This window comes from Euprymna scolopes, chromosome 10, assembly GCF_053919585.1.
Source record: "Euprymna scolopes isolate OS-2025 chromosome 10, ASM5391958v1, whole genome shotgun sequence".
Taxonomy (NCBI): domain Eukaryota; kingdom Metazoa; phylum Mollusca; class Cephalopoda; order Sepiida; family Sepiolidae; genus Euprymna; species Euprymna scolopes.
In genome coordinates, this window is record NC_136491.1 from 160,796,775 (window position 1) to 160,810,729 (window position 13,955).

At 33.7% G+C, this 13,955-nt stretch overlaps 1 protein-coding gene across 1 annotated transcript in view; it reads right to left on the reverse strand.

Annotated features, from left to right (window-relative positions):
- Window positions 1-13,241, reverse strand: part of LOC145286341 (uncharacterized) — a 265,839-nt gene extending 252,598 nt beyond the window's left edge. The window contains exon 1 of the mRNA XM_080135264.1: window positions 12,989-13,241. Within this exon, the coding sequence (XP_079991390.1) occupies window positions 12,989-13,055 (67 nt within the window). The 5' untranslated portion in view covers window positions 13,056-13,241. The remainder of the gene's footprint in view (window positions 1-12,988) is intronic.
- Window positions 13,242-13,955: the final 714 nt, after the last annotated feature.

Below are 13,955 nucleotides of genomic sequence, written 5' to 3' on the forward strand. Positions count from 1 at the left end.
TCTGTTTCAAAAATTATAGAAATTTGGAATTACTCTACCAGAAGGAGTCCAGATCTTTTTTGTTTTGAATGCTGCAAATGTATCAGAAGAAAGCAAGAAATTAGCAACAGCCGTTCAAGCTTGACATATGCAACAATGAAAGACATACTGAAGAAAATATTTTCTGATATTTCATCAACAAAACTATCCCTGATATCAAAGAAGAAATTGCAATAATAAATTTTAATAGATACAGAAGTTTTAAGGAACAAAGATATGACAGGATATATAAAGTAAATCCTAAGGACAGGAAAGGAGCGTTTTACTCCAAATTGTATTCTATTGGGAGCTAACGTCTTCAGCAAACTAGACCTTAATCAGGCCTATAATCAGTTGTAACTAGCTGAAGATTCCCATTACATAAGCACATTTGCAACGCACCTAGGTCTGTATAAGTACAAAAGGCTATTCACCGGTGTCAACTCTACCAGTGAGATTTTGTGGGAAGACATTAGTGAAGCACATGCAGATATTAATTTTGCAGATATTAAGGAAGCCATCAACATCAGTGATGACATCCTTTGTTTTGGATAAGATCAGCAAGACCATGACCGACATCTCCATGCAATATTCCAACGATTTTGCGAAAAAGGTTTAAATCTGTATTGCAGTAAATGCGGGTATAACAAGATGGCATTGGAATTCCTCGGACACATCTTCAGCAAGGAAATCATCAGCCCAAACCACCTTAAAATAAAATCAGTCCTTGGATTATACGATTTTAAAGACGCATCAGAGGTCAGAAGCTTGTTGGGGATAACAAACCAACTTCCCTTCTTCCTTGAGGCTTGTATTTACAAATATCCGTGAACTTAAAACTAACTTAGAAGATGTAGAAACATTTCTCCTAACAATCTCCCCAGATATCTTAGTGTTATGTGAAACTAAATTACACTCCCCCACCCCCTGTAACCAATTTAACTTGCCTGATTATCTCCATCTTTGCTGTAAGGACTCAGATACATGCACGAATTTCTTCCCTTAATTAAACAATCTAAACTAGAATGCTAATGAGCCGTAATAACGACAAAGAAGGTTTCTGTGAATAACAATTCTATCTACCTATCTATTTATCTACCTCTATACCTTTCTTTCTCTCTCTCTCTCTCTCTCTCTCTCTCTCTCTCTCTCTCTCTCTCTATATATATATATATATATATATATATATATATATATATATCAAAGTGTTCGATAAAAGAAAGAAATTTCAATATGAGAGCATAATATATATTTAAAAATTTTACTTTTAAAATTTTTAAACTTCAAAAAATGTACTATGTGTACGTTAGAAAACAGTGAAAAGTCACAAAAGAGTCGCCTAATTTGGAAAAAAATGCACGAGTAATCTCTCTTGAAAAATATTAATATTTCAATCGTTAGATTTAAAAATCAGTGAAAAATTGCCCCGAACCTGCTAACACATTAACTGGAAAGAAAGAAAGAAAGAAAGAAAGAAAGAAATAATAATAATAATAATAATAATAATAATAATAATAATAATAATACCACCACCACCACCACCACCACCACCACCAGAAAGTATTTGCGGTTTTTAACTTTTAAATTCAGATGAACATATCTCGGCTCAAACAAAAATTTATTGATCGAAATAAGCCCCACAAAAATGAACACATTTTTGCCAACACAAAACAAATGTATTTACGCCAGTAACATAAAAAAAATCTTGCGTTCAGGTGGCGACAAAGTCGCTGAAGGCGTTTTTGATATTGCTTGTTTTTTTTTTTAGCATTTCTCACACAGAAAAATCGATGAGACCAGTCGTAGACTACCAAACAGTCAGCATCGCCTTCTTTTGGTGCAACTCTAGCTTCGGGAAATGTTGTGGAGTTTCGTCAATTTGCAATCCTGCCAATTGTCGCTTTATCATGGCCATTTCCTATAGACGGAACCCCCTCCCCACTTTTTCCGAACTCTAGTTTTGACCAGTAAATATTATCACATCTAGGAGAGGGTACGCCTATGTTTTTGATCCATGTATCTGTGCTGGAATACTGAGCTTGTGACATTAGCAAAGTCTCCAGTTTACAAACCTATATCATTCAAGGAGTAGAAAGGGACTCTGCCCTCATTTCTGGTGGGCATTCTCGAGGACACATTCTTGTGGATGAAGAGTCGGCTGATTACCTACTTGTGTTACATGATGGTGGCAATGCATATCTGCTTTGTTTAGCATCCCTCACCCTAAATGCAAACTATAAAAATGACAGCTTAATCCAAAATAACGATCAAACCAGACACATGCTTGGACAATACTTCGCCTCCTACCTTGAGGATTGCATTTACAAATATCCGGGGAAATATATATAGGGGATTGAGAATTGCAAGTTAATTACACTTAACGCTATGATATCCAGGAAGTTTGCTAGGAGAAATGCTTCATCCTCATCTAAGTTAGTTCTAAGTCCACGGATATTTGTAAATGTAAGCCTCACGGGAGGAGGTGAAGTGTTGTGTCTGGTTTGATCGTTATTTTGGATTGAGCTGTCATTTATTTTATTTCCTAGTTTCAGTTTAAGTTGAGAGGTGCTTGATAAAGCAGATGTGCATAGCTACCATCATACAACACAAGTAGGCCATCAGCCGACTCTTCATCTACAAGAATGTGGCCTCGAGAATGCCCACCAGAGATGAGTGCAGGCCCCATCTCCATGCATGACATGGTACTACAAACATCCTGATATTATACAACTAATGATGGAGCAGCTGCTTTAAGCGCGACCAAGGCTCTTGTACTGTCAGTTGGAAACAGTAGCCAGCAACTGTCAAACTGGTTACCTCAAATCTGTCAGACAAGAGTGACCCAGTCCAATCATGTTAACATACATGGTAAACAAGCACTCCCAAAATGCCCAGATTTAAGGGAATGAGGTGGATGTGGGGGACGACGTTCATTGCCCTAGTCAGGAAACAAGGCTAAGTACTGAGCGTCTCTAATGAGTGCCTGTGATCGGACCTCTCCTCCTGGATAATAGGCAAAGAAGGAGTATGGAAGCCAAGTGATAGGCAGAGCTTATCTAGTCCCTAAGTAGTTTAGGATTGCAAACCAGTAATTTGATCGAGTCACCAGCTTTAGAGAAGTTGTTGACCAGGACTGATGAGGCCTCCCTCCCCGTTTTGTGTCAAGATGTATGAGGTCAGTGGCACAAATTTACATATTGGAGTTTTCCTTCTCCTAGATGGATGATCTGACCAGATTTATGGGTCTATCAGCATCGAAACTGCTATCCCTACGCCTGGTTTCAAAGCCAGGTATTGGTACGCCCTCACATGAGTAGATGCGATTAATAGAGTCACTATCACAGATAATTCTGCTTTGAATTTACACTCCTTAAAATGGAATTAAGATTGGAAGATGTGGATTATTCATACATTTTGTGTGGAATTATGTATGAGTGTAGGGTGTAGATTAATATTCACTATGGGTTCAGCAAAAATTAAATATGGTTTTTGGATTAATAAATACATTGGAAAAATTGTAGTATAAAGAGTTATGGGACGATTCGAAATGTGCTTTAGGTATTAGTTTTCATGTAAAGACAATCAATACTTTCACTCATCTAAGGGAAAGAATGATATAGAGTTGGCATTTAATATAGATCACTTTAAATCTAAGCACAAATTATGGCTAATAAGCATCTATTTTATAGATAAATTACAGAATATAAATATAAGTTAAGCTAATGCATACCTTAGCAATAGAAATCTATAGATAATTAGTATTTATCAATTTTTAAAAGATCAGCCTTCTAAAGTTAAGGACCGGAGGCTAAACCCCTCTCCCAAGGTATGTGCAAAGTATGAGATTTTATATTAGCTTTGGGGAGAAGAGCAATTGGTTATTTGTTCAATTGGAACAAGAGAAATGAATTCAGTATTAATATATATTAGGATATACAGAGTTTTGGGTAGAATTTAGTAGTATAAAAATTTGGAATAATGTTTATCATGCAAAACACACAAGTAGTCGTCTTGGAGGCAAAGTAAGTAGCTCTTTTAACTCGACATCTAGAAAAGAATTTATGCCAGTTATTTTAGTATCATACATCACTAACCATATGTGTACGGCCAGTATAAGCCTTATATTTAAACATACACTTAGTCAAAGCATGATAATTTTTGATTTTCAAAAAGAGTGAAGAACTATCAGTAATTAAGAGCAGAAAAACAAGTTTAGGTGAATAATCATACAATGCTTAGTAAGCAAGTAAGTAATTAATAGTAAGAGGCTTTCTTTCCACAAAAATTTCAACTACATGTTGTGCTAAGCTAGTTTTTTTTTGTTTTTTTTTAGTTTCTATTTGTTTACAACCTGTGGTCAGTACTTCAGCAGGGGATCATTTTGTGGATTTTTCTAAACCAGTCGTGAACATAAGTAGCATGCAAGCAAAGCCAGTTGTTTTGATTGTGAGAGAAATATTTAGGAAGCGAGGAATCGAGGTTCATTGTCCTAATCAGGAATCAAGGTCAGGCACAGGAGTATTAAGTGAGTCCCTCGTATTGTGACTGTACCTAGCTAATAAATAAAGGATAAGTATGGGAGTTGGGCGATAGGCAGAGCCAACCTGCTCCTTAGACGATATAGGTTTGCAAACTGGGGAATTCATTAATGTCACCAGCACTAGGGAGGTTGCGGACTATGACCCAGGAGGCTCCCCTCCCCTAGTGTCACAGCACAATATCGCCCAACTCCCATACTTATCCTTTATTTATTAGCTAGGTACAGTCACAATACGAGGGACTCACTTAATACTCCTGTGCCTGACCTTGATTCCTGATTAGGACAATGAACCTCGATTCCTCACTTCCTAAATATTTCTCTCACAATCAAAACAACTGGCTTTGCTTGCATGCTACTTATGTTCACGACTGGTTTAGAAAAATCCACAAAATGATCCCCTGCTGAAGTACTGACCACAGGTTGTAAACAAATAGAAACTAAAAAAAAACAAAAAAAAACTAGCTTAGCACAACATGTAGTTGAAATTTTTGTGGAAAGAAAGCCTCTTACTATTAATTACTTACTTGCTTACTAAGCATTGTATGATTATTCACCTAAACTCCCCTAGTGTCACAGCACAATATCATGGTATAAAAAACATAGGTTTATATCAGAGCCTTCACTCTCTCAGATGGGTAACCTGGCAAGATCTATGGATCAATCACACTACAAGGGGGTAACCATGCACCGAAGTTCCAGACCAGATTTATTAACTCCCTCACATAATTGGTAAGATATATGATAGCATACTTAAATAAAGTTCTGCCGTCTTCTATCCAGACAGATACAGAATTCAGATATTAAGTATCATACTTATAAAGTTATTCTAAAGTCAAAAAAAGGGTAAGTCTCCCTCCCAATAAAATACGATAATGTTATTTGTATCAACATGCGAATTTGGATTAGAAAAAGGTTGTTTTCCAAACTGGTAAAAAAAATTAATAAAAATACAGTATTAATCTGTATATCTATAAAAGTGAAATTGTCTCTGTGTGTACATTTTTCTACGAAATTACTCTGTCAATTTTCAGTTTGCAGACTCGAAATTTGACACAACAGGTATTGAGATTGGGGCAAAAAAATTTTAATCGGTTTTCGGCCAGAAATTTGGCTGTCAAGGGGTCAAAGTTCAACGATTTGACCTTTGAAAATTCTACCAGAAAATAACCTGACGTCTTTGCTGTTACGACCACCGCCAAACCGGAAGTTAAATAAATTAAATTAAGACTAGACAATCGAAAAGAGAGAATGTTTTTCAAAAATATCGGCGAAAAAAGCGACCCGCCCCTGTAGAAAAGTGCCCAGTTGAAGGTGGAGATATTAATGTTTTTAGCCAATTTTTCGATATTTGTCATCTGAAAGGGCGAACTTCAAAACGATACTGATCTTGGTAAAATCCGTCACCTCTGTCGAAAGTTTTAGGCAGACATGCTAACATACATACATACATACATTTATATATTGGTAATTAAACATTTTCGACCCAAACCGAATAAAAAGGTTGCCTTATCTCTGAATATCCTTTATGTAAAATTTCAAATGTTTAGACCAGAAATTGTCTGAGTAATTTGGTAGAGACCGCAGTGGTCATTTTTTTTTAACTTTGACCCCTATTATGACCCCTTAACATCTATTGTTTTGGGCTCAAATAAAGTTATTAAGTTAGATTCATTTCCAAGGAACCTATATCTAAAATTTCAAGTGTTTAAACCCCAAATTGTCGGAGAAGTTTGGTAGAGTTCTCAAAAGTTAAATCGTTGAACTTTGACCCCTTAATAGCCAAATTTCTGTCCGAAAACGGATTACAAAGATTTTCCCAAATCTCAGTACCCTGTATATAAAATTTCGAGTCTGTAGACTTAAAATTGACAGAGTTATTGCGTAGTATCCACACAGACACACAGATACACAGACACGTTCACTTTTATATATATATAGATTATTATTATTATTATTATTATTATTATTATTATTATAAGTAGTAGTAGTAGTAGTAGCTTTATATTATAGATATATATGTAGGCAGATATTATTAAAGGACAGTGTTTTTGCTTGATAATTTTTTATTTTTATTTTATCAATATGTTGATGAATCCTCGTATATTTCGATCAAATTGGTTTCTTGTTCCATTTTCTTGCTTTTTTTTAAGAGTAATTTCGATTTGAGTTATCAATTTTGTCTTTATTGTTGAGTGTTTTGAAAGATTGTTTATTAAGTGACCGTTAATAGAAAATATTTAGTGAGAAAAATATAATACTGAACGTTAATTCAACTTATAAAATTAAAACGAAAACTCTAAAAAAAATAAGAAGTTTGGGGACGAAAAGAAATTGCCACACTCTGGAAAGATTTCTTTGTAAGTAACCAGTAACAGAAAAGATTGAGTATGGTATCAAATACAATGAAAAAGTAGTCGGAAACCTACAAAAAAATTATGATAAATCGGCTTTCAAAACTATGCCCCCCTTATCTTTATTCGGCCATTTTTGTCCGTACCTAGTATCAGAACAGACGAAACACTACAATTTTAATTCTATCTTAAAAAAGAATATTGGGGAGATAGAAACAGAAGTTGATGGATGAAAAAGAAAATTACAACCGATGAGACACAAGGTGATTTCAATAAGTTTCCAGACTGCAATTTGGACGTGAAAACACTTTAGAAGAATGATATGCAATGATATGCAATAAAATTCAGTTTTAAACTTGGAAAAATACCACAGAAATTTTGCATGAATCTAACATCAGTTTTTGAGTGGCATAAGAGATTCAAGGAAGGCAAAGAGTCTGTGACGAATGATAAGAGGTGTGGGAGAAAAAAGGAAGTCAGAATACCAGAATTGATCGGCTAAATAAAGAATTTCATGGATAAGGACCGTCGTGTGTCTATAGAGACAATAAGTGCACAGTTTGATGTCAGTGTCGGAACTGTACACACAATTATTCACGATGAACTGAAGATGCGGAAAATCTGCGCAAAGTTTGTTTCAAAGATGCTCAGAGAAGATCAAAAAGAAAAACGTTGTCATGGGTATCAGGACAGTTCTTCACCATCTTTATAGCCCAGGCGTTGCTACTGTGACTTTGATTTATAACTTAGGGGAAACCTTAGAGACTGTCATTATGAGACAATTGGGAAGATGAGAAGATGAAAGTGGCTGTGAGGAGGCTCATTGATACATTCACACAAGACGACTTTCATGGGACCTTCCAGAAGTTGTTTGAACGACATAACAAGTGCATTGCAGCCGGAGAAGATCACTCCGAAGGGAAATAGAGTTTCATGTGTGTTCTATCAATGAAAAATTTGTTGTCTAAAATTAAATAGTATAGAAGGATTTCTCTTTTATTACCCCCCCCATTATATATAGATGATGAAACACGTGTCAGTGGATAATCATATTTTAAAAAAACAAAACAATATATATATATATATACAGTGATGATCATATTTATTGGCACGGTAAAATAAAAGTTAAATTTTGTCTAATAAATTCTAAAAAAGGGATTAAATTAAAGAAAATAACAAAGTATATTATGTATTTTTAACTGGCCTTTCCGATGCAGCAATCGGATTTTAGAAAAAAATAAATAACAAAGGAACAACAAACATAATTGCAAAAAACCCTTGTTCAAAATTATTGGCACGGCTTTGTTTTTCTTTTAGTATCAGTATAATATCAATCAATTTCCGGTTTACGTGCTTTCTGAACTTTTTTTATAGCCATATTATGCTTGTTTAACGCTAATTCAGTGAATAATTTTTTTCAGATAATTTTTAGATAGCGATTTATTTAAACTATTATAAGTGACTAAATTATAATTTTCAATCGCCATGGTTAAAACTAAGGAACACAGCGAAGACGTCAGGAAGCTTGTTGTAGCATGCCATACCAATGGGGAGGGCTATGATAAGATTTCAAAGAAGCTAAACCTTCCCAAATCCACTGTTAGAGCCATAATAAACAAGTTCAAATCGCAAGGCCACGTTATGAGTTTAGAGGGTAGAGGGAGAAAAAGGATTCTTTCCCCAAGAGATGAACGGAAAATTGTTCGACAAGTAAAACAAAACCCAAGGATCTCTGTTGGGGAGATTGTTGATGAACAGAGCACCTCTGGAGTAAATGTATCTCGACATACAGTTGGTAGAGTTTTGAAGAGAGCTGGTTTAAAAGCATGTCGTACGAGAAAGACTCCCTTATTGAAGCCTATGCACCTGAAAGCAAGGCTAGCCTTTGCAAAACGTCATATTGATAAAGATGTTGCATTCTGGAAACGTGTTCTATGGACTGACGAAACGAAAATAGAGTTATTTGGCCATAATAAAGTGTCTTATATTTACAGAAAATCTGGCGAAGCTTTCCTGCCTAAGAACACCATACCCACAGTGAAGCACGGTGGAGGCAGTTTGATGTTTTGGGGATCCTTTGCTGCCTCTGGACCAGGGCGACTTGTTAAGGTCACAGGTAGCATAAAAAAGGAAGATTATGTTAAAATATTGGATGAAAACCTGAAAGACTCTGCTAAAGAGCTCTCACTTGGTCGTCGTTGGTGGTTCATGCAAGATAATGACCCAAAGCATTCGGCTAAACTGACTAAGAAATGGCTTGAGGACAATCATATTAATGTTTTGGAGTGGCCATCACAAATCCCAGACCTTAATCCAATTGAAAATTTATGGAGAACATTAAAATTGAGAGTAATGCAAAGGAAGCCTAAGAATCTTATTCAATTGGAGGATTATTGTCAGGAAGAGTGGGCTAAAATTACTACTGAAGAGTGCAACAACTTGGTTGTAAACTATGAAAAGCGACTGAGGAAGGTAATCAAGGCCAAAGGCTATACAATTGATTATTAAATAAATCGTGCCAATAATTTTGAACAAGGGTTTTTTGCAATTATGTTTGTTGTTCCTTTGTTATTTATTTTTTCTAAAATCCGATTGCTGCATCGGAAAGGCCAGTTAAAAATACATAATATACTTTGTTATTTTCTTTAATTTAATCCCTTTTTTAGAATTTATTAGACAAAATTTAACTTTTATTTTACCGTGCCAATAAATATGATCATCACTGTATATATATATATATATATATATATATATATATATATATATATATATATATATATATATATATATATATACATCAAGCTTCAAAGAAAAAGAAAATAACAACAACAATCGCTTCTGATGACGATCGGATGCACCGATAGAAAACGCTTGGGAAGAATATGGCTGAACAACAACTTATGGACGCCATAATATACAAGATGCCAGCTGAAATAAAAAAAAAAAAGACCGTAAATTGTAAGCTAGATGTTTTGGTTTCAATTCTCGGTGGTGGTGCACGAGTCATTTGATTTTTAACTTTTAAAATCATTACTATATATTGGAGCCAATCTATATATCTATAAAAGTAAACGTGTGTGTGTGTCTGTGTGTGTGTGTGTGTGTGTGTGTCTGTGTGTGTGTGTGTCTGTGTGTGTGTGTGTGTGTGTGTCTGTGTGTTTGTACATTTCTCTACGCAATAACTGTCAATTTTTAATCTACAGACTCGAAATTTGATATACAGGGTACTGAGATTTGTGAAAATCTATGTGATCGGTTTTCGGCCAGAAATTTGGCTGTTAAGGGGATCAAAGTTCTACGATTTGACCTTTGAGAACTCCTTCGACAGTTTTGGGTATAAACACTTGAAATTTTAGATATAGGTTCCTTGGACATGGATCTAACTTAATAACTTGATTTGAGCCCCAAACAATCAATGTTAAGGGGCCACAATAGTGGTCAAATTTAAAAAAAATTGACCGTTTTTTTTTTGTTTTTACTCAGCATACATCTTCAAACACCCGGGCAACGCCGGGCACCCATGCTAGTATAATATAATATAATATAATATAATAATAATAAATACGAAATCTGCATTAATCAAAATATATTTAAGCATATTTTACGACCGAACAATGTCGGGCGGCCTGCTAGTATATATATATATATATATATATATATATATATATATATACAGAGAGAGAGAGAGAGAGAGAGAAAGAGAGAGAGAGAGAGAGAGAGAGAGAGAGAGAGTAATTTATAAAATATATATGCCGCTTAAGCTACACTGAATATTCCGCGTTTCATCCACTCTAGGACTCTTCAGGCTTATGCGTGAATTCTGTTGTTGTTTATCGTTTTTATATGCTCCTCTTCTATTGAGATTTTTAGTTAGCCAATCAGCTTTCTAGTATCCATTATTATTATTATTATTATTATTATTATTATTATTATTATTATTTCTGCTAGTGTTAGTTTTATTTTTGTCATGGTGTCTACTTTTTTATTGTTTATTTTGTTGTTGTTTACATTATTTTTATTTAATATTTTGTTATTATGCGCTTTAATTATCATCTCTAAATTTTCGCAACAACTGTAGGATTACTTTAAAGTATTTTTATTGAAAATTTTTTGTAAGGGGTTGATTGCAGGAAAGTGTTTTTCAATAAGATCTAGAAATGTCTTGCCAAGTTTTGTTATAAACATTTGATTGTATGGGGTCGTATACCAAATTATAGTTCTTTTTCTTCTATTTTTAATTTTATTATAGTTATTGGTGTTTTGTTGCTTATATTTGATATCGATATTTTTGTATCCACTATTTTTTAGGGCTGTTTCGTAGATATTGGTTGACCTGTTAAATGCATTTTCATCGCTTGAGTTATTACTGAGTCTACTTACGATCGAGTTAGGAATGTGTTTTATAATTGATGGTGGGTGATTGGACTTAGGGTTTACGTATATTGGAGTAGCGTTATCTTTTAAGTAGGGTTCATATGTGTTTTTATCTACATTTAACGTGACGTCCAGGAAGTTTCTTATTTTTATGTTAGCTGATACGTCTGCTTTTAGGCCTAATTTTTTCGTTTTTTCATCGATTTTTGAGTTTTTGTGTAACTGGTTACGGTAATATATATTAGCAGGTTGATAATTTTCTTGAATATTACTAATTTGATTCAAATTACTAATGGCTAATTTTATTTTAATCGATGAGAGTATTCTTAAAAATATAATCCGTAGATATGTGGCTCCCAAAAATAATAAAAAAATAAAATTTATTATATATTATAAAAAAATACAGACAACAAGCCTTGTAATGAAAAACAACATTTCGCAAACAAGTGACCTGTTGGAAAGGACCAATGTAGTTTACAAATTTAGCTGCCCAATAGGAGAGTGTATCTCCAATATTAGTAGCTAGGTTAGTTCAACAACTAACACATTGTCGCGAAGATTGACTCTCCACCTCTCTGACTCTAGCTCCATATCACAACATTTGAAGGGACATGGCTGCCAACATTCGGAATTTCGAAGAATTATGGTAGAAAATACAAGAGTATTGCAGAGTGAGAGAAATGTAAATAGGCTAAGAATACTCGAAGCATTGTACATTAAAACAAAGAAGCCTCAAATAAATAATATTAATTATGAGTGCAGCCGGAACATTTTGAAATGTTTGGGATAAATGTTTGAAAATGTATATATATGTTTGTATATATAAATGTGTTTAATATATCTTTCACGAAAAATACCCGTCTAGCTGAATCCACTGTGAAAAATTTCCCCCACTCTATATTTGTGCCTAAGTCAAAACGCGGATTTCATGAACAAAGCTTCTTTCTTAGAACTGCACGCCTGTGGAACTCTGTTCCGTCTGCCTGCTTCCCTCCGGACTACAACTTGGATGTCTTCAAGTCTAATGTTAACAAATTCCTAATGAACCGCCCCCTTAAGTAAACACTTCATCAAATCTCCTCACTAACGTAATGTACTTGCAATAACCCTTATCCCTGAGTGGCTTCCGGGCCTTGATAAGTGGTGATCACTGTGTAAAAAAAAAAAAAAAAAATGTAAAAAAAAAAAGTCCGCCCACTTAACTTGTAACAAATTACCACGTGAATAGAAAAAAAAAATATATATATATATATAAGTAAATTAAAAAACAATCCCTACATTTATTTCTACAATATGCCTGAGGATGATAGAAGTACTTCTGTCGAAAACGCTCGCGATTATGGATCCAACATATACAATTTCGAGAAAAACACAAAAAGGACTATTCAGAGATTGGAGAAGATAAAAAGGAAAATTGTAAAACAGAATAATTCCGTGCTATTCAATATTTGTCTAAATGAGAAAATGCTGCCTATATATATATATATATATATATATATATATATATATATATATATATATATATATATATATATATATATATATATATAAATGGAGTATTTTTGCAACATGTGAGCTGGTGAGTCTTTCCCTCTTTGACAGGAGCCCCCCAAAAAGTCTCAAATCGGATTGTTTTAATATGTTGTTATTTTCGAATTTTTGTTTATAAACTCCCGGATGCTTTAACATTAAGAAAAACACTTACCATTTGTAGTTATTCTATCCAATAAACAATCTGCTGTCAAGAGAAACAAAACCAAGTTAGTCCTCATTGTAGTTTAGTTAAGGATGCGAAATTTCGAAATGATTTTTCCCTTTTTTAAACGGTTAATTTCATCCCGGAACTATGGAATGACACTTTTTTACTATCACTTTTGTGATAGTTGTGCATAGCTTGATGAAACCGGAATAATTTGTATAAAGAACGTTAGCTAGATTCGCACAAACAAACAATTTTTATAGAAAAGTGGGAACTTCCACGGATCTCTCTTCCTGTCTAAAAATGTCATAACAGTTTATGCAAATTTTTTTCACTTTAAAAATAATTCCAAGAAAAATAATAAAAGAATTAAAGTTATATTCCGCATTTGGTGAAAAATTTAAAAAATATATTCTGAACTAAGAATAAAATATTACAGTAGCTTCACCATTTTTGTTGGAGAATAGTGTAGTATCTGTTCTAATGCTGCATTTCATCTTTACTGTTCTTGATCATTGAAGGAGAAATCCTTTTAGACCGAGATAATTTTAATTTTTGTGCTAATGCAGCTGGATTTTCCTAAAATTAAAAATCGACCTTGGGGGGGGGGGAACAAGTGAATAAGGACTTTTATAAAAAGTTGGGGGATTATCAATTTGATAGTTGAATTTCTTCAAATAATTAAAATTTTCAAAAAGTTACTTTTATAAAAAGTTGGGGGATTATCAATTTGATAGTTGAATTTCTTCAAATAATTAAAATTTTCAAAAAGTTACTTTTATAAAAAGTTGAGGGATTATCAATTTGATAGTTGAATTTCTTCAAATAATTAAAATTTTCAAAAAGTTACTTAAAATAAAGAAATATATATAACAAACCTGTGTACACATTACATAAAAAATAACAGAACAAATTATGCTTTGCCAATGTTTGCATGAATATTTCTACAAAATCATAAGATTACATTATTAAT